General features: G+C 35.5%; 3 protein-coding genes across 4 annotated transcripts; all 3 read left to right on the forward strand.

Annotated features, from left to right (window-relative positions):
* The first annotated feature begins 2,325 nt into the window (after nucleotides 1-2,325).
* Nucleotides 2,326-3,349, forward strand: GDC1 (Ankyrin repeat family protein). Its single transcript, XM_089629954.1, has 2 exons — nucleotides 2,326-2,729; nucleotides 2,936-3,349. Exons 1-2 carry the CDS (start codon nucleotides 2,463-2,465, stop codon nucleotides 3,191-3,193), a joined length of 525 nt encoding a protein of 174 aa, XP_089486080.1. The 5' UTR covers nucleotides 2,326-2,462; the 3' UTR covers nucleotides 3,194-3,349.
* An 8,421-nt stretch (nucleotides 3,350-11,770) lies between these two features.
* LOC149381560 (UDP-xylose transporter 3) lies at nucleotides 11,771-16,529 on the forward strand. 2 transcript variants are annotated; one of them, XM_089600749.1, is made up of 9 exons: nucleotides 11,771-11,958; nucleotides 12,028-12,169; nucleotides 12,284-12,450; nucleotides 13,026-13,210; nucleotides 13,759-13,826; nucleotides 14,372-14,504; nucleotides 14,698-14,859; nucleotides 14,968-15,240; nucleotides 16,057-16,529. In XM_089600749.1, exons 3-9 carry the CDS (start codon nucleotides 12,330-12,332, stop codon nucleotides 16,165-16,167), a joined length of 1,053 nt encoding a protein of 350 aa, XP_089456875.1. In that variant the 5' UTR covers nucleotides 11,771-11,958; nucleotides 12,028-12,169; nucleotides 12,284-12,329; the 3' UTR covers nucleotides 16,168-16,529. The 2 variants fall into 2 exon arrangements, with proteins under 2 accessions (XP_089456875.1, XP_089456874.1); XM_089600748.1 differs by having other exon boundaries at nucleotides 12,113-12,169.
* Nucleotides 16,530-18,272: 1,743 nt separating this feature from the next.
* LOC149381561 (superoxide dismutase [Mn], mitochondrial-like) lies at nucleotides 18,273-20,044 on the forward strand. Its single transcript, XM_089630871.1, has 6 exons — nucleotides 18,273-18,635; nucleotides 18,719-18,765; nucleotides 18,972-19,097; nucleotides 19,191-19,247; nucleotides 19,521-19,598; nucleotides 19,766-20,044. The coding sequence occupies exons 1-6, from the start codon at nucleotides 18,350-18,352 to the stop codon at nucleotides 19,856-19,858; spliced, it is 687 nt and encodes a 228-aa protein (XP_089486997.1). The 5' UTR covers nucleotides 18,273-18,349; the 3' UTR covers nucleotides 19,859-20,044.
* The last annotated feature ends 1,174 nt before the right edge of the window (nucleotides 20,045-21,218 follow it).

The raw sequence follows: 21,218 nt of genomic DNA on the forward strand, positions 1-21,218 counted from the left end.
TTTAGAGTTTTAATTATGTCTTTTGGTATACTTGTAACCATCATTTGAAGTTGTATTTATAGGCAACTCAATCTGAATGAAAATTAATGAACATTTCTGAAAACACTTTTGTGAGAAAATACTCTCTAATTTCTTAGGTTCTAAATCGTTGAACTTATCAAGGCAAATAACTTTGTGGCGTTCTTCGAGTTCTAGACTTATCAATAGTTTCATTCCATAGACTATTGTGGCGTCTTTCATTCCCCCCTCAATCTTATCAATAGTTCAAATTACAAACTATTGTGGTGATTATCACTCCACCCAAAACACCAAACCGACCCTTCCTTTCAACCTATCCAAAAACCACCAAAAATTCCCTACAACAACAAAACAGCAAACCTTCATACAAATTGAAGCAAAGACTTATTGAGGCAACCCACGTAATTCCGCAACGATTTGAGCTTCGTTCATCGCAAAGGCAGTGAGGTTCACATCAACCAATAGAGCACACAAGAGGCTCGTTAAAAAACCCAAAGAATGGCGATGGAAAAATCCAACCAAACTTGGTCCGATAACCACGAATAGGGTGGCTCTTCAACCTGCATAGATAAAAACCTAACAGAAAATCCACTACGGGAAAGGGAACTACGGCTAATCCGAGTCCAACACAAAACAAAGCATAACAATAAAAGGATAGGTTCATTCCAACACCAGAAAAACAAACTAAAAAACTAAAACCAAAACAAACTAAAAAAAGGCAGACACCCGCACCCAAGATCTGCAGCGAGCACGGCCGCGTCGCGAACGTCGACGAGCCACAACTGTCACTCGGCATCAAGCTTCGATGGCTCGAACCCGTGGCACGGAGCACCTCCAGCGATTCCATCCGAGAGGGACCATAAGGATCGGGGTCGACGGGACCACGTCGGAGCTTCGGATCTACACACGAGAGGGAGGGACTCGCTGTGCACCTCCGAAACACGCTAGTCCACACCGTCGGGGCTGAACCGATGCCGGGGACGTCACGGGGGTCGGAGGGGGGAGGGTCCGGGACGAGGCCTCTCTTGGGCATTTCGTTGAACACCTTGTAGGCGACGCTGAGATCGCCGTTCAAACCCAGGCCTCGCATCGCTATGTTGTGGGATTCCGTGTCCGGGTCGACGCCGTGCTTGTGCGCCGTTCTGAAGAGGTCTAGGCCGGCGCGGACGTGGCTCCGGCGAGAGAAGAGGATCTTGAGGACGGAGTCCAGGTGCTGGGTCGAGGGCTGGGCTCCCCCCAGGACCGACGCCGTGGCTGAGAGCACGCCGGCGAGCAGCATCCTGGGGGGCGGTGGCGGCTGCTACAAGGAGAAGAAGAGGTTTGTTCCATCGGTTACTTAGTAGTTGTTTCTTCTCTATTTTTTTATCGTTTTCTATAAAGTTTTCGAAAACACAAAAATAAATGCGTGTTTTTTTGTTTTGAATTGTTTAATTTTAAACTTATTGCAATAGAGAGATTGTTGTAGTCATTTCATTTTAATTTATTGCAAGAGTAGCGTCTCTAAACTTATTATTACAAAAATAACGTTGTTTAAAATGTAAATAATTTTATTTTTCTTAATGTTTATAGTGTTATAAAAACTAAAGCAATAATTAAACTAAGAACTTTAAACACTGACAATTGAAGATAAGAGATATGAAGAGAGAGATATGTGGACGGTGAATTGTACAAATTGGGATTGATTTTTGCTTCATCCATTCATGCTCATCGTATGATTATAGATAAATTTGAAAAAAAAAATAAAGCTAAATTAATTATAAAACACCATAGCAGAGAGAGATAAAAAAAAATAGTTAGTTAATTGGGTAATTACAAATGAGCAAATCACATTATTCATGAATTTTTTTTAATTTTTTACTTTTATTAGAGATGTATTTCATTTTATTTTATGTTTGTAATATAAATACAAGTATTTGTTGAAACTAACAAATCATCTACGTTCAAATTTCATTTTACTAAAAAAAAACTAGTACAACAGATCAAAGTTAATTAATTAATTTCGATATAAGGTTATTTTTTTTAATAAAATAAAATTTGAGATGTTTCTTAAAAAGATGGTAGACTATTGCATAGAGCTGATCGTCCCATAAAATAATTTAAATTCACTGCTATTTTGGAAATGTTGAGAACTTGAGATACTATTTTCGTAATTTCCCCTTTTTTCTCGTCCGTATTTCATCTAAAAATTGGGCTAAACTGCAAAGGCCACCAAAATTGGGCTTCCCAAAGTCAGCAAACTACCAAGTTTTATTGGCTACGCTCACAATAAGAGATTGGTCCTTCACACACTAGAAACAAATACTCTTACACTGTACACGCTTTGTGGATAGATAGGATATCATCGGAGAAAGATACCGAGAGAAAGCCTTTTTCTCCAATTTAAAACAGTTCTTTTTTATTGTTCCCTTCTCTTCTATAAAAACTCGAGGAGAAAAAAAAAAGCAATGGCTTCGATCTCATATTGCACCACTGCTATAACCCAACTGGCCAAACCCTCGACCAAATGTGTGGCCAACAAAAGCTTGAGCGCCAAGTTTGTGAATGGCAAGACGAAGCTGGGTTGGGTCAAACCCACCGGTTTGAACGGACCATCAAACGGCTCAAGAACCAAATGCTGGTTCAAGTTCGGCAAAAATGGCGTCGACGCCGAAGGAGCTGGGATTTACGGAAGCCAGTCCAGAGATGACTTTGACAGAGACGATGTTGAACAGGTTTTCCATTTTTATTAATTCCACTATTTGGGAAAGTTGTAGACTTTTTCTTGCACACACCATGATCTTCGATAGTTGCTATTGATTTTTTTTTTAATAAAAAAAAAAACCCAGTTCGCAACATATTAAGAGCAACCATTTATATAGATTTTGATTGAATCAATTTTATTCCAATATTTGTGGTGGACTGGATTGGACACATACAGTACTTCAACTACATGGGAATGCTTGCTGTGGAAGGAACATATGACAAAATGGAGGCACTTCTGAGGCAAAAAATCCACCCAGTTGATATATTGCTGATAATGGCTTCGTCGGAGGGTGATTTGCCGAAGATCGAAGAGCTTCTGAGAGCCGGAGCCAAGTTCGACGTCAAGGACGCCGATGGACGCACTGCTCTCGACCGTGCCTCTTCCAACGACGTCAAGGACTTCATACTCAATTTCTCCGCCCAGAAAGCTTGATCCTTTTTTTTTTTAAGAATTTATTTGTAGACTAAATTTGTTGAGTTAGAAAAATTTGAAGCTCTTTGTCATTTTGGATGTGGCAAGTAAGTTATGTGTGGCGTTTGCTCCAAAAAGGATTTGATTTACAAGCAAAGTAGTGTGATTTACAGTGCATGAGCTAAGTTTGATGTACTTATTTTTTTTAAACTGAGTTTCTGTAGGCTCTTTAACTTGAAGTAACGGCGACAACAACAGTAGAATTATGGATTCTATATAATTGAAAGCCCTCGATCACAAAGTCACAACATAACTCTCACGATTTTTCGTTCTTTTTTTTCCCGATGACTCGTCAATATCGTTCTCACTTCCCTGTTATTCCTTAATTGCGTTAAGGTCTTTCGATTTTCGATCACTTTGCCATTGTAGTCTTGAAAGTGTCAAATCGGTGATCATTGTTGCTGATGAGATGAGCCTAAATCCGTCCTAACCAGTAAACATTTCAAATGGTAAAGAACAAATAACACACAATTTTTATAGTGATTCTTTTTTCTTTTTTTTTTAAGTGCAAATTTACATTGAGAGTTGTGCTTACAATAAAGATGACCATATGGGATCCGCACGAAATGGAAAAAAAAAACATTATTTGGAATTGTGTACCGAGATTTTTGTGTCAAAACCATCGATAAAATAGGACGGAACCGGGATCCCCATTTAGTACTCTTTTAGTATTCTATTAGTTGTAACCTTCAAAATTAATCTTTAGAACTAATGAAGTTTTTGAACTATAATCGTTGCTTCCATTAATACTTAATATCGTAATGTCTTTAATAATTGTAGCTCGTGTGTTTCTCCGCGCTCTAAGTCGAGATGGGGTTTCCATCGTCCCTCATCTCTGCGCCGTTCTATTTCAATCTTGTTGGGTTCCGATCGTGCTACCTGGAATTCTAAAATCCATTGCCCCGCAGCATCAGAGATCTTCACGGGTCTTTACTCAGTTTCCCATGAGTGTAGCAATTTCTATCCCACTTGATTGTAGAGCACATGGCAGCAAAACTCATTCGGTCATCTCTTGATAATTGAGTCCATTTAGCAAAAATAAACTCGTCTAATCGCAGATTGCCACTATTCCGAGATAAATCATGGAAGATTGTATTTTTCCATACCTTTTAGCCCGGCGACACTCAAACAACGCATGAAACGGGGTCTCAAAACAATTGCAGAATGGACATTTCCTCGAGCACTTAATTCCTCTGTTCGCCAATGCATAATGAGTTGGCAAATAGTTATTCAACAACATCCACATAAATACCTTCAACTTTGGAAGGGCCTTAATTGCCCATATCGATTTCCAAAAAGAAGACCACGTTGGCGAAATTGTTGAACGTATGTCCCTCGAAGAAGCAGCTATGTACCCGGACCTAACATTGTAGACTCCCGACTTCTCATACTGCCACGTCAAAGAGTCCGGTCGGACCTCTATAATCCTCTCCATGGACCAAGTTCGAGACTCTTTGTTAATGAAATGGTTTATTATGAGGTACGAGTGTGTCTCTTGTGGCACCGTAATTGGTTTGAGGGAGGCTTGTGAGGGTAGCCATTTGTCCGCGAAGACCCGAATATCGCGACCATTACCAACTTTCCACCGTGCTCATGTATCCACTAATTTCCGTCCCCACATGAATGAGCGCCAAATGAAAGATCCTGAAGAAGTTAGGTTTGTGGTAAGGAAAGTATCCCTAGGGTAATACTTTGCCTTTAGAAGCGCTCGCTGCCAAGGAATTTGGAGATGAAATAATATACTGTTGGAATAGATCTAGGATTAAGAAAAGATTTATCGCTTCTAGCAAGTGGCGAAATATAAAAAATTTATTTAAAAACTCGTAAAACGTTTTTTTACAACCTAGACAAAGTGCATGAACATATAATTTAAAATTTTAAAACTACTTTGAGTTTTCACTCGGTACCAACCTTGAATGGAGCTTGAATGTTGAGAAGCCTTAGGAAGGTTGAAACGCTCATCTCCCCACTCAACTCGCCTCTCCCACTAGTCTTCTTGAACCTGTGAGCAACCACGAAAGTTTATACCACTAGAGTCTTTAGAGTTAGGTTGGATTTAGTATGTGGGCACTTTTAAACACTATGACTGAAGAAGTAGTCTATGAGTCAAAGAGCTAAAACAAAACGCTAGGTCTAATGAGGACTTAAGTGCCAAAACAAAAGAACAAGAAGAGATTCTAGAGAGAGAGAGGGGGGCAGCCAACAACTAGAGAGAGAAGCTCTCAATCTCAAAAATTGTGTGTTCTGAATTATGAATGAGGTGGGGTATTTATAGGAGGAGGTTTGCCTTGAAAAAGTAGTTTCCTCTTTTCCATTGAATATCACATATTCATGAGCAAATCTTTGTTTCCTCTTTCTACCTCATGGACGTCCAACCTAAGCCATCATGGCACTTGGATGTGTTTTCTCATTTGCTTTGTCTCTCTCTTGGCCACCCATCCTATTACTTCTAGAAGCAAATTTGTTTCATTTTTTCTTTTGGCAAGTATCTTCATACATTAATGCACAAAATAAACTCTCTTTCTCTTGCTATGTTGGACGGTTTTGAGGGCTTCTAGAACATACTTCTAGAACATACATCTAGATGTTTATTTATTTGTTCATGACAACATAAGAAAAGTTCATTTAGAATTTTTACATAAAATTCCATAAAATGAAATTCAATCCTCAAGGCCCAAATTCTCAAGTTGGTTGTGTGACATGAATTTATTGTCATCATAAGACAATGTCAAAAAACTTATTTATTGACATTCATACCATCCTATGTCCAAAAAGACAAAATTACCATTTAGACAATTTTCGTAAAACTTGTCTAATTCAACGTTTGAACTTGTTTTGACTTAGCTTTCATGTTTAACTAATCATACTCTAATGACTTGTGGTAGTTACATCATGGATCAAAATGAACAAAGCTTGAGCTAGCATACTTGGACTCAAAAGTTCACAAACCTTTTCCAAGTTCTAGCTTAATGTCAATTGACTCCACTAAAGAGTTGACACTGAAATCTCTCGGTTCAAATGAATATAATTTATACTCAAGAATTCTACTTAATTGTAATGACTGTATCCATAAATATTATCTATGTTTACCCTTAGCCAGAGTCTTCACTTCATTCGGAGAAGAGCTCTGACAATGTGCGATCTTCTTCCAATTGGTTTTTTTTAGCCCGGTCGGATGAAAGTGAGGTGCCAATCACAAAGGAATTATGTTGATCCCCCGATGGAGAGGCATGAAGGATGGAATCACTCAAGTTCGTCTGATGAGTAAAGACGAATTGAGGTGAATGAGATGTTGTTTGGCTAGGGATTTGCCATAAGGGATGAGATCTAACTGAGAAATGTTTTTGCAGGTCAGGGGAAGGAAGGGTCGGGTTTTAGGATGGTTTGGGTTTTTTTAAGTAGGCCTATCAGGTCCGGTGTAGAAAGTGGGCATGTGGTGGGTATCTGATTAGGCAACTTAGAAATGGGGTTGAGATTTGGTGATTTTTGTATTGAAGAGGGCTCTAATTGATTCCCTGAAATTATGGGTCTTCAGGGATACGCGAAGGGGAAGCCACGGAGATTTGGGGTTGGTTGATGGGATCCCGAGATTGTGGGGCTTGCGACGAAACATGTTATTTTGAACTGGGGAAAGTTTCTTCGTTTCGCATGTCAACAAGGTTGGGGGTATGATTAATCTTGGCTATTACATGGTCGGAGCTCGCATGAAGGTGCTCGCCTCGACGTCGATTCTCCTGAGCCTGAATAGACCCTTTGCCTCTAGAGAGAAATTGCTAAGAAAACTTGCCACCTGCCACGTCGAAAGTACACACACGTAACACGTGCCATGTCGTAGCTGGCCACTCTGACTTTAGTTTCCTCTATGCCTAAGCATCCTCTCTGCCTAAGCAAAACGTTTGAATAAAAGGAAAAGTAAAAAAGAACATGCCAAGCGGATTCATACCATCGGGGCTCTCGGCCGATGGGCAGTCGCGAAGAGTGTGCGAAAAGAGTCTGCACCGAAAGTAGATAAAAGGGAGTTTCTCGTAGTTAAAGTCCACCTATTTCACTTCTCCACCTGTGCCCAAGCGGATATTAGTCCCCCGTCTGAGGGGGGTTCTGTTGTCGAAGCGAACACGCACTCGTAAATGTTGTCCGAAGCATCCGCCACGCTCGTCGCACTCCACTTCGATAACACAAGAACTCCGTGAATCTGGAGCCATATTTTTGTATACACAAATTCTTCATCTTCCTTCTCTTTCAGCAATGGATCCTTGAGAATGAGTAGAGCATTGTCAAAGTGCCAAGGCTCATTCTACAAAACCCATTTCAAATTTGCCTCGGTCCCAAAATTGAAGAGAGTGGTGTTAGGGGAGACTTGAGCAAAATCGAGACTGCCTTGTGGATTCCAAAAAAAAAGTGATGAGGTCTTTTAAAAAATTCAACCGTACTGGCTTGGCCGTGAGAAATTTCTCTAAGAGGCTGAATCGTGCCTATTCTCTTCCCTTCAGAATCAGATCATCGTGAAGGCTAACAATCTCATCCTCCCCTGACAGAGAGACACTCTGTAACTTTTTCGATCATATCTTTCATGGTGGCAAAGACTGATACCCACCGGAAGTGTGGGAGAAAACTCTCTAAAGCGTTAGACTTAGAGAGAAAAAAATAATTTTTATTTTTATACTATGCTACTTGTGTTGTTCGTTTTTCTAGATTTTTTGGCACTATGCATAAATTATTTACCGTGTACATAATCAATAAAGGAAGAACTGGAAAGTTAAAAATTCGAAAGCTCAAAATTGGAAAAAGTACTACTAGTTACATTAACTTTAACATTAATTATTTGTTAAATATGTACCACTAGTGAGTAAATAAGATCGATCAGAATCTTGAAAAAGATTATGAACTTTACCCCAATTTAAATCTAATAGATCATCCAAAATAGATGCTGAAAGTCAAGCCGGTTTGAAATTTTTAATAATTTGCTCATTGTCAAATTGCTAGATATATCCATAATATAGAGCAACTCCAATTCCAATGTATAAGTTGTCAAATTTATAAACATCATAATTTTTTTTTTTTTATTCATTAACATCATCAATTGTAACATTTTGCATAAAAATCACTTTGATGATGGTAGCACCAAAAGGTAATTGAAGTGGGTCCACTCTATCCAAAAGTTGTGATCTATTTATTATTTATTATTTATAAAAAATAGTGGACATCGATGATAAATTGGAACCATTGTCATTATTATTACTACCCACGATGGTAATGTGTAAAAAAAAAAGTGACATGACATTGTTACATTGTCAAGTAAGAAACTAAGTCTATTTTAACTTTTGATTACACGATGACACGTGGATTCATATGGTAATGTCATGTGACATTTTATTTAAATGATTTTTTTTTCGACATATATTATTAAAAAGTGGAAACGTCTTGAAGCAACGTGAGGGACAATCAATTAGAGAGTCAAATCGTTTTTGTCTATTATGGATTTCTTATTTTTTGTTTTAACAAAGATTAGACTTTAGAGTGATAGATAAATTTGTTTTGTTATAAGTGTAGTGTCACTTTGTTAATATGTATTCTTGTCCGTCAATAATATATGGGAGAATAACACATTTATACCCTGTGTTTTAGTGAAATGTCGAGTTTAACCCTCAGTTTTCAAAAATGTCGAGTTCATACCCTCTGTTTAACTAAAATGACGAAATTATACCCTGAAATGAATAACAGCGTCACAAATCTCCCTTTCATTGATATTAACTCTTATATAAGAAAAACCGAATCAAATCTAAATCAGTACCCTAATTTCCAAATTCTCAATTTTGAAATAAAAATAGCCTTAAATTGAAATTAAATAATAAAACTCATACCGCCTAAGAAATGACTTCATTCCGTGTTCGAATTGTAACTCTAAATCTTGGATTCTCTGTTCGAATATGCGATTTTGATGACTATCAACTATCGATGTTTACCCTTTTGCCTCTTTCTGTGTTCTTCACGATTAAGAGACTGTTTTTTATTTTTTAGTTTTTAAATAAATTACATATATGGCGCGAATGAATAAATATAATTGGTGTTTATATTATAAATATTATAGTCAACGTCAATGAAAAGTCAATAAAAAGAATATTTGTGACACTGTTGTCTATTTCATGGTATAATTTCATCATTTTAGTTAAACAGAGGGTATAATTTCGTCATTTTAGTTAAACAGAGGGTATGAACTCGACATTTTTGAAAACCGAGGGTTAAACTCGACATTTCACTAAAACACAGGGTATAAATGTGTTATTTTCCCATAATATATAAACAAAATTTCCAGCTTTCTTTGTTAAACCTTAAAACCAAGGTTAAAAACTACCACCCCCATTCCAATGCTAAATAATAACATATAAAATTATGTAGGTATTTTTTTTTTCTCTGTTGCAGATGTTAAATATAATTTATATACATATTGCTATATATATTATCTAAATATTTTAAAAGTTTTAAAATTGTAGTTTGATTTAAATTCAATTATAACCTACATACTATAATGTGTTTATAAAAATATATTTAAAATACAATCGCTTATATTTTTTTATTAAAGTATTATTGAATCTCATAAATAACCTTATATACAAATATTAATTCGTTGAAAATTTGTTTTCGTTAAATATTTTTCAACGGTAGAATGAATAATATTTAACAAATCTTAGTCCTATATAAAAATCAAAATTATATAATAATCGTGTGGACATAATATGCCTCCCACGCAATAATCATGTATAGAGTTGTGATGGACCGACATAAATAATTACATTTAATGTTGTAATCACTCTCTCTTCTTCTTTACTATAATTTTTAGGCTTTTATATTTTCATTTCGCTTTATTTTTACAAATAATTGGCTGCTTAAGCCACATAATGTGTAGCAATTTAATTTTAGCCACCCTTTCGTTAATTTCCCGTAAATAGCCATCTTGCTTACGTGACAGCTTATTAATTGAATTAGTTTTACATTTTTGCCCTTACGCTATTTTAATTAGGCAGTTTTTTTTTTTAAATTTCGAATTAAATATCGAAACCGAATAGGGAAGTTTTCAAATTTGAAATTTGAATTTTGAGCAGATTTTGAAAGTTCTCATCCATTAATTGTTATGTATTTGGAAATTTTCGGCGTTGACTTTAAGTAATTAGTTTCTATTTTCGTGCAATTAATTATGGATAAAATCTGTAAATATATTTTTCATTCATTGCTATTATTTGTCTTCCATATATTCATAATTTCCAAAATTTTCGTGCTCAAAATATTTCCAGAATTTTTTTTCAATGCAAATACACGATTATACTGTAAATATACTGTAAATAAGGTTTGTATTTACAGTGAATATACTGTAAATATGCTTTGTTTTTACAATGAATATACTGTAAATAACTTCGTATTTACGCGAATATACTGTAAATATGATTTCTATTTACACGAACATACTGAAAAAAAAAACTGTTCTTCGCGGAGTCCATAATATCGATCGGGACCTTTGGACGCAGATTCTTCTCTTCTCGGAAAATTCAAACAGGGAGCACGAGAGAAAAAAAATCAATCTCTTGAATTTCGACGGTTCTCTTTGATGAATACCTTCTCAATTTGATGAATTTTCACGGGAAATACCTTCTCAATTTTATGAATTCCGACGGTCCTCTTTGATTCCAGCCGAACTCCTCGTCAATCTCTTCTCGGTAACTCCCGGCGACTCCTCGGTCCGAGCGCGCCGGTCGAGCGTTCTCTTCTTCCTCGAGCTCTCACTCCCTCGATCTCTCTCTCGGCTCTCTCTCTCTCTCGGTTCTCTTTCATCTTTTTTTTTTTTTTTTTTTTTTTGAAAAACTATAAATGGGGAGCGGTTGTGGTTAAGTGTGAACGCAGCTACACGGTTATAATTACCTCATTGATATTCGCGAGCATTAGAATTTAATACAAGGAAAAATGAATTGCCTATTTTCAGGAGGCTATATAATTGCCTATTTTCAGGAGGCTATATAGCTTAATTACCCTTATTTTTATTTATTTCTTCTATAATTTTTGTAGTTAAATTACTTAAAGCTTTATCTTTTGAGTAAAACCTTATTTTTATCAATATTACTATTTTCTTTAACATTTTATTTTATTTTTTATCAGAATGTAAAATCTATTGCTTCTTTTGCTCATTAGAATTTAAAAAAATATTTATATTAAAATGAATATAAATTCGCGTGGAACGCGATTCTGAAACTAGTTACAAATACAAGCGCTACTATAATGAATCTACTCAAAGTTCATACGTATTACGAACTCATCAGTCATTAGTTACCGGAAGAAAAGCTTGGGAATATACATATTAAAATAATGACAATAAAAAAATCGAGGAAACAAACACACGACGTTGCGTTAATGAGGGGTCTCTGAATCTGAGAAAAAAAAACCCAAAAGTCAAAAATATTCCAATAATAAAAACAAAAGGAGAACAACGCCAGAACTAACATTTCTATTTTGGTCATTTCGTGTCCCTTTTTTTTTTCTTTTTTTTTTTTTTCTTTTCCGTTTCTTTCAATTTCGCCTATTCTTTCTTCTCTCTTTTTCATCAATGCCAGGTTTCGGTTAATTAATATCTCAATTCTCAAACCTTTGTGTTTTTCTTCTTTTGCGCCTCCGATTTAATTATTTGCGTCACTGTTTCGCTATACAAAATCACTAGTACAATACGACCACATTATTGTCCAGTGAGTCTTTCTCTTTCTCTTTCTCTCTCTCCGAGCTTTCATGAAAGTAATAGATCTAGGGTTTTACAGGTCCCAGGATTCCTGGAAATACATCAATTTCAACACTGATCACGTGAGTTTCGCTTTATCGAATTGTTCGTTTCTTTTGGTGCAGTTGAAACGACAGTAAGGCTCTCAGTAAATCCCGATTCGATACCATTGCCTTGATGAGGTACGTGAGGTTTTTATTTGCAATTTTTTGTGTGTGTGTGCGCGGATGATTCACGCCTTTATGGTGAATTGTTTGAGTGACTATGTTCATTTGGTCGTCAATCGATTGATACAGATAGTGAGGTTTTTAAAGGTGATTTAGAGTGCCAAAGGGAAAGAAAATGGGAGAGAATCAGAAGTTTCAGCTGGGTACGGTTGGAGCTTTGGGTTTGTCGGTGGTTTCTTCGGTTTCTATTGTGATTTGCAACAAAGCTCTCATCAGCACTCTCGGTTTCACTTTCGGTAAGTTTTTTGCGAGCAAATCAAAATTTTGTTTCCTCTTTAACTCGTGTTTCGTTTTTAAGTCAGATTTAGTGAAAGAAAGGGGCTTTGAATCCGTGTGATGATGGCATTTTCATCGACTGATTTAAAACCCGATTTCTGAATTTCAAACCGATGGTTACAGAGGGATACTCTGTACATAAGTGATTTGCTTACTTAGAAAATATATGCCAAAGAAGTCGTATGTCAATAGCTATGTTGGTTTGCTGGCCAGTAAACTAAGACGTGGCAATCGCATTAGTTGGAAGTCCATAACAATGATCTAACTTGTATATAAATAATTGGCTTTGTTCTTGTATAAAGAAAAATATAATTGGTTTTTCCCGTGTTTGTGATTTGGAAAGGAGAATTGAGTTACATTGATAATTTACTGTCAAAGAAAATGATCATAGTGTTTTATGAACTTGTCTCGAACAGTTAATTTTTCACCAAATCACCATCATTAGCAGAATAAGCTGTGTTGAAACAGTTTTATTGCTGTATATATTTTGTTTACAATTTTCTTTAACATATCAACACTTACATGTCATTCACAGCCACAACATTGACAAGCTGGCATCTTCTCGTTACATTTTGTTCCCTTCATGTGGCTCTGTGGATGAAATTGTTTGAACACAAGCCTTTTGATGCAAGAGCTGTAATGGGATTTGGTATTCTAAATGGAATCTCGATAGGACTTCTTAATCTTAGTTTGGGATTCAATTCTGTTGGTTTCTATCAGGTAACTTTCTTCAATTAGTTCCTCTGGTTTATTTGACTTGTGGCTGGACTCATTCTTTTGCTTCTGGCAATGAATGGTCACTGCTTGGGAGTTGAAGTTTTCTGAAAATATGCTGAACCGTTGCTGTAAATGACCTTCCTTTTAAAGCACAAATCTTTTTGAATTTCCTGACAACGACCTGTGTTTGATGCTATAGGTATACCTTATTTTTATTGAATTATATTCATGGTGAAGCAAATATGTCACGAACTCAGTTTCTTGAATAGCTTAAACTTAAAAGTACGCTAAACCAGTGGATCTGTGACAATATTGCCTTCCTCAACTATCCGTTCTTGTAACATTATGGCTTGTCTGACTCTAATATTTTAGAGTAGATTAAAAACCATTGGATCTGTGATGATAATGCCTTCTTCATCTCTCTCTTTCTCTTAGTATTATGGCTTGTCTGACTCCAATATGTCAAAGTTTGGTTCAAGAAGTTATTGAGATTTTTTAGTTTGCGTTATGAATTATTATTAATTTTTTTAAAATAATTGTCTGCATTTCAGATGACAAAATTGGCAATCATACCTTGTACCGTTCTTTTGGAGACTTTATTCTTTCGAAAGCAGTTTAGGTGAGTGTCATAACCCCGGTTCTTGTCTTATGATTCGCTTGCTGTATTTTTGCTTGTTCTTCGTGACTTCATCTAATGAAAATTAATATAAAAAATGCTTTGGAATTATACATTTGTTTGTATTCACAATTTTTTTTTGGGTAGTTCATCAACGGGATTCTTTCTTATGAAACAGCAGATATTATTCTCTGTTTCCAAACTTCTGTTTTAGTTTCCAGGGAGACCAAAGTTACCTAATTCAGGAAAAATTTATGCGCTTGTTATGAATTCTGCCGGATGCGATGTTTTATGCATTTTTTTAATAATATTTGGTGGTTCGTGAATCTTACTTCTCTTAATACATCTTAGTTATCCTTGCTTTTTTAACTTTGTAATTTTTAGCTTTGTCCAAAGCTGCTTGTTGCAAAATCTCCATTTCACTTTGTCGATATGTCAGCTCCATATAGTCACATACTATGTAGTGTTTTTTTTACAGGATATGAACTCTATATATGTACATGAAAAAAGAAAAGACTAATTGCTCGTACTTTCTTGCAAATTAATAGTCGGACCATCCAGTTTTCGCTTGTAATCCTCCTTTTGGGGGTTGGGATCGCAACGGTGACCGATCTGCAGCTCAATGCGTTGGGCTCCATCCTTTCCCTGCTTGCAGTTCTTACAACTTGTGTTGCTCAGATTGTATCCTTATATATGGACTTTTTGCATGTCTTATTATATTATATAATTTCAGCCATAGGGAAAGAAAATAACAAGGTTAATCTTACAAAATAAACCCAAAACTCTGAGAAGTAGATTCTGCTGGCTTTTCTTCCATGGTCTTAACGTCTACTTTGTTTATTTTTATTGTTCTAATCCTTAACCAGATATTCAGATGACCAACACTATCCAAAAGAAGTATAAAGTATCTTCAACACAACTTCTGTATCAGTCCTGCCCATACCAAGCTCTAACTTTGTTTGTTGTTGGTCCCTTTCTCGATGGCCTTTTGACAAATTTAAACGTTTTCGCTTTTCATTATACCCCGACAGTGCTGGTGAGAAAAAAACCTCCAACTGGAATCAATTTATTTCTGTTTCCATGCTGATTATGCATCTTTAATGTCATTGGAATCTGATTCTCTAATTTTTTTCCCATGTTGCAGTTCTTCATTGTTTTGTCATGCGTCATATCAGTCTCTGTAAACTTTAGTACATTTTTGGTCATTGGAAAGACATCTCCGGTGACCTATCAAGTTCTCGGACACCTAAAAACTTGCCTGGTATTGGCATTTGGCTACGTTCTGCTTCGCGACCCATTTAGCTGGCGCAACATCCTTGGGATATTAGTTGCTGTTGTTGGAATGGTTCTCTATTCCTACTATTGCACCCGAGATACCCAACAGAAAGCCCCTGAAGTGTCTGTACAAACATCTCAGGTACTTGGATTAGGTGTTATTTTTAATGCAAATAGTCCTAAAATTAGTATTTGACTGCCATTTTGGTCCTAAACTTATTATTGGAGTAAAATGGTCCTCAAACTATTGATTTTGTAGCATTTTAGTCAATTTCATATTAAATTTTTTTAAAATTTTTTTGTTTATGAAATTCAACGCCTAAACACTTCACACATATTTATAAATCTAAATAACTTGACTGTAATTTTACAAGTTATCATTTTTTCAGAATCTTACACTAGAAACCCAAAATTGTTTTACTTTTATTTAGTGGATTTAGTGTCATAATATAATTTAATTAGTTTCTTCTATAGAATTAACAAGTTACTAAGTTTGTAAATATGGTTTAAGTTGTTTATGTGCTGAAATTCATAGTAAATATATATATATATATATATATACAAAAAATTGGCTACGTAAGCCACCTAAACTATAAGAATTGTAAATTAGCCAACCTTTGGTAAATAATTTGTAAATAGCCAACTTGCATACGTGGCACCCAATTAACTACCTGAAATATATGTTTGGTTGTGTTAAATAAGGCTTTTATTAATTTGTTAATAAGTTTACTTGGCTATTTACAAGAAATTAACCAAAGGTGGACTATATCTCAATCCACTATATCCGTGTGGCTATATAACTTAATAACCCGCCACGAGCATATGATAGTTTGGGGGCTTGTGGTAAAAAGTCTTGAAAATGAAAATCTTCTACTATTTTCTTTCAGTTTTCACGGGAATGAATTCCCTGTCAAACTTACGTCTGATTTGTCACCTTCCCTCAAAATGCTTGTTGCAGACAAACGAAGAAGAATCAGATCCTCTATTGAGTGTCGAAAATGGAAGCGCTGTTTTAGGTGATGTCCCAAAGGCTCCTGCGTGGACTTCAAACAAAGACTTGCATGCTTAGAATAGCTTTCTAATTCAGTCACCCCTAAAAAAAAATGCAATTTTGGCGGACAGAGCTGTTTTGGCAATGAAGATGTTGCCCGAGAGAGAGTTTTCCACACATATCGCTTTTCAATGCTTCAGTGCAATTTCTCGGTCACGTCTCGTACTGTAGGAGTAAGTAGTTTTTGAGAACTGAAGAATTTCCTTATTACATAGAGAAGAAGGTCGTAGTTATTATTTTTGTATGCCTTACGCATGGAAGATGAGAATTACGCAAGAATTTGGTATAACAATGTATACTATATTATTATGGTTACTTTGTACTAAAAGAATATTCATTATTGCTCATTGTGGTGATGGTAAATCATTCCCGTTTGCTCATTTGTCCACGGCGTTGTCTCAGAAAATAGGCCATGCAATTGTTATGATGACCAAAACGTACGAACCCTATCATTATTTGACTTTTTTTTTTCTTTTTATCGAGCCCACTCTAAATGTGTTCGCGCCACTGTAAAAACAAAAATATCAACAAAAAATGACTAGCCACAAGACTCCCAACAAGCAGATTACCATAAAAGAAGAACCGTACATTCCAGCACAGAGAATGATCACTTCCCTAGGATAAAATGATTATCTCATTCAAGACAAAGGAGATTTTATCATCTAATCCCTAGTTATATCTATTAGAGACAAAATCAATCAAATGGGGGTTTCTCTGTTTAGGTGGAGTTTAGATAGAGGATACTACCTTGAGTTGTTATTTGTAGTATGAACAACTTTTATAAAACAAATTAAAATAAATAAAATACATTAAAAGTAATATTATTGTGAACAACGTTTAGAGTTGACTACATTGAAGTATTGAAGTAGGTTCTACAAATATTGCTCATTAGTGAGATGAGAGTGATATTTAATATAGTATATTATAGCAACTCCAACTCTGATGAATATGATTTTTCATTAGCGCCAATAAATTAGATGAAATAATATAGATATGTGACCCGATAACACATGAATAATGTTGTGAAAATAGTTGAAAGTAATTGTTTTTCGTAATTTTTTTTAATATTAGTCGCCGAACTTTTAAATTTTCGTAAATAATCATTTTCAATAACAGTTAACCAGATTTCAATAACGGTTAACTAGATTTCAATAGTTATTGATCAGATTTTAATAATAGTTAATTAGATTTCAATAGTTGTTGACCATATTTCAATAACTATTGATAATTTCAATAACTTTTAACCACATTTTAATTACAGTTAACTAGATTTCAATAAAAGTTCACCAGATTTCAATAATTGATTACCAGATTTCAATAATTGTTGACTAAATTTTTGAAACATGAGGATATTTTGTTCGAAAAAAAAAGAAACGGTTACTAGTGAAATATTTTGAAAATATGAGTGAAATATGAAAAATAGTGCATGTTTTAGGTTTGTTATAAAATTTTCTCAATAACGTTTGTATGATTATGTCATGCAGAGGAAATAGTATGTAACTATGATTTGAGATATCGTTGTTTCCGCGCGGAATTTCGCGAAAGAAAGCACTAGAACTACTAGTTTCAACAAAATCAGTATTGTCTTGAAAAATTGCACAGAAATGATAAAAACTACCCAAAAATTCATTTTTATTAATTTTAATTAATCTGTGTATAATATAAACATATTTACATATCTGTAAAATTCTTTTACGGCATGAGAAGAGAATTATCAATAAAAATCGGAGTCACGACAAGCGGCGGTAGTATAACACCGTTGTACGCTTATGAATATCACTATCCTATAGAAAAAAGGGAAATTGATAGTAATAATACATTTGCTTGTCACTTACAAAAAATCAACCAAAACTCAAATATTGACATTTTTAGTACCAAATCGGTCACGAACTGGTCAATGTGTCTCAAAATCAACTCAGTTCGTAACCGATTTGGTATTAGATGTACTAATATTTGGTTTTTTTGTAAGTGACAAATAATTGGTATTGTTGTTGTCAATTTCCTTAGAAAAAGAAGCTTGGTTGGCTATCATCGTTAAAATTAAAATTAATCGAAGGACCAAATTGCAAATAGCAAAACCCTCTGCCACTTCACTAATAAACGGTCCGTCGTTGAGTGTGAGCGAGACAGACAGTCACACTCACACAACACAAACATCACACAAAACGACGGAAACGAATAACTTCCTCGTCGAACATTAATGGCGTTCAGACAAATCGCGGCCGCGAAAAATCTGATGCCAGGCCTCGCCGGAGCCGGAGGTCGCCGCGGTTTGAAGACCTTCACGCTGCCGGACCTTCCGTACGACTACGGCGCTCTGGAGCCCGTGATCAGCGCGGAGATCATGCGTCTCCACCACCAAAAGCATCATCAGACCTACATCACGAACTACAACAACGCTCTTCAAAGCCTCGACGAGGCAATCTCCTCCGGAGATGCCTCCACCGCCGTCAAATTGCAGAGCGCCATCAAATTCAACGGCGGAGGTTCCTAAATTGTTTTCTTCTTTCTTTTATATTTTTATTTTTTATATTGATTCAAATTGATTTCGGATTTCTTGTCGATGAAGGTCATATAAACCACTCTATTTTCTGGAAGAACCTCGCACCTGCTCAAGTAAGCTTTGATTTCATGAAGCTTTTGTTAGTGTTAACACATACTTGGGAGAAACAAGCAAGCAAGTATATTCTATATTGGTGTAATGTCTCTCTTAAAAAATGAATAAATAAAAGGTTTGGCAAGTATATCGAGTCCAGTACTGAAAACACGTCATTGCTGCTTTGTTCTATTTGCAATCGAATTTGAATTTTTCGCGTCCGCAGGAAGGGGGCGGTGAGCCGCCAGATGAGTTGCTTGGCGGAGCGATCAGAGAACATTTTGGATCGCTCGAAGCGCTCATCGCCAAAATGAACGCTGAAGGTGCTGCTCTCCAAGGCTCTGGATGGGTGGTAAAAATTATATTTTTGCTCTAGTAATTTTCCTCGTGTTTTTTTTTTTACCAGTGATATAGTAGTGGAGTTGGTGTAATTGTTTGTGTGTAGTGGCTTGCTCTTGATAAGGAGTTCCAGAATTTGTGTGTGGAAACTACGGGAAATCAGGTATAGCGGTGCACTGTTATTGCTTTTTAAACTCTCACTGCAATCTATTGCGCTTAATTGTGGCCGAAAAAAGAAATGACTTGCGATTGTTTGTATGTATAAAGTATAAACTTCTATTTTTGGTGTCCTTAAGAATCCATATTTCCGAGAAAAAAAGTGATATGTCTAGGGATCACAGAAAGGATATTCGTGTCTGAATTAAACCAAAACAGTTTTCATGTGTGTCTTATGTCACTGTTTAGTTTCGATTTGCTGACATTGAGCTTTTCATAGGACCCGCTCGTGACAAAGGGCCCGAATTTAGTGCCTTTGCTTGGGATCGATGTTTGGGAACACGCTTACTACTTGCAGGTAAATATCATTTCTATGCTTAATATATCGTCTGCTCGTGAAATCCAGGTCCCGATAAGATCAGGGAATTCTGGTGAAGATTTATGAACATTTGATCGTTCCCGTCATGAAACCAACCACGATATTTTTATCCATGAATCTTTTTTCTTTTTTTTTTCATCATGCAGTACAAAAACGTCAAGCCCGATTATCTGAAGAACATATGGAAGGTTATTAACTGGAAATACGCAAGCGATGTATACGAGAAAGAGTCTCCGTGAGGTGATAATTTACCAAGTCGGTACAGTATAATTGAGAGACTTTTGTGTAGACTATCTATGAGAGTCAAAAAGCTTTATCAGTAAGAGCTACTCTACAGTATGTATGTATGTTTGTTGTGTTCTTAATACTTGCCTGCTCTTTCCATGAGAGATATAAGTCAATAAGAAGACACTTTCTTTGGTTTATGTTGATCAATCCCACAGTTCAATTTTCGATTTCTGTTTAAAATGTTGCTCTTGCCGTATTCAAATTGCGAGTCCTCTGCATCAATTTAGCTTATAAAATGATAAACGAAGTCGTAACATTACATTGTTACTGCTTCCCTAAAAAAATTAATGGGGGTAATTTGGCATCTCTTTTTGCTTCCATTCCATGTCTTTTATTGTATTCCTAATTTTAATAAATGAAAAAAAATTAATTAGGAAATATAACTGATAATATTCAGAATGTTATAAAGTTTTTAGGACATTCAGAATGTTATAAAGTTTTTAGGACTGGATCCTAGACTAAATACCTTACGAAGAGCAATTAATTTGGTATTAGTGAAATAGTGTATTTTTTTTTAGAAATACGTCGTTAATCATGATTCATGACATTAAGAAGATAGGTCTTAAGAGCTATAACGTGTTCTTTAAAAAAAGACAAACGGTAAACTAGATACATAAGAAATAAGAAAAAGAAAAAGAAAAAAAAAAGGAGATACAGATAAGCAAAACACAATGTCAACATTATGAACCATTATACGTTCATGCAACACCATGAACCATTATACGTTCATGTCAACACCATGAACCATATCCTGGCACATGACTCGCTAGTCACAAAGTCGATACGAGTTTCACACTAATGAACCATTATAAGTTAAAAAAATGGTGCTTTTGTTTTTCCATTCTTTGACGAAGACCTTGTTTCTCACCATCTAAGTTTCAAAACATTCATTTATGATTGAAGACTAATGTATAGAGTTTCTATTGTAAGATGATTGAATGCAAGTGTATAGAGTTTTTTTATGCCTTTTTTCAGTTTACATGTACATAGACTACAACACCTAATTTCTTAATCGCAGATTTGAAGACTAATGTTCATCTCGTATAGAGGATATGATCATGTAACGTCGTCATTGATTGCAGCTGTTACTTAAAGTTGGTAGTTCATTTTAATTTTTTGCGACTCATCATTTGAATCGAGATGGGTATGGTCTAATTGACTTATATTCAATGGTCAATGCCTCCTTATTGAATTTGGATTTATTTTCATTGCCATACGCCCAACTCCTTATATGCTCAATGAGGACGAAATATAAACATAAAGAATAATAAGAGAGAAATATTTTTCTCAAGGCTTATTTTATCTTTTTTA

This window comes from Urtica dioica, chromosome 11 (assembly GCF_054948205.1).
Source record: "Urtica dioica subsp. dioica isolate 48M chromosome 11, U.dioica_male_clone48M_v1_H2, whole genome shotgun sequence".
Lineage (NCBI taxonomy): Eukaryota > Viridiplantae > Streptophyta > Magnoliopsida > Rosales > Urticaceae > Urtica > Urtica dioica.

Excerpts from the sequence above, each read along its gene's own strand:
- GDC1 (XM_089629954.1), top strand. The coding sequence starts at position 2,463 with ATGGCTTCGATCTCATATTGCACCACTGCTATAACCCAACTGGCCAAA. Across the intron at positions 2,730-2,935 it reads ACAGAGACGATGTTGAACAG|TACTTCAACTACATGGGAAT; the intron begins GTTTTCCATTTT and ends GGACACATACAG.
- LOC149381560 (XM_089600749.1), top strand. The coding sequence starts at position 12,330 with ATGGGAGAGAATCAGAAGTTTCAGCTGGGTACGGTTGGAGCTTTGGGT. Across the intron at positions 12,451-13,025 it reads CACTCTCGGTTTCACTTTCG|CCACAACATTGACAAGCTGG; the intron begins GTAAGTTTTTTG and ends TGTCATTCACAG. Across the intron at positions 13,211-13,758 it reads ATTCTGTTGGTTTCTATCAG|ATGACAAAATTGGCAATCAT; the intron begins GTAACTTTCTTC and ends TCTGCATTTCAG.
- LOC149381561 (XM_089630871.1), top strand. The coding sequence starts at position 18,350 with ATGGCGTTCAGACAAATCGCGGCCGCGAAAAATCTGATGCCAGGCCTC. Across the intron at positions 18,766-18,971 it reads AGAACCTCGCACCTGCTCAA|GAAGGGGGCGGTGAGCCGCC; the intron begins GTAAGCTTTGAT and ends TCGCGTCCGCAG. Across the intron at positions 19,599-19,765 it reads AACACGCTTACTACTTGCAG|TACAAAAACGTCAAGCCCGA; the intron begins GTAAATATCATT and ends TTCATCATGCAG.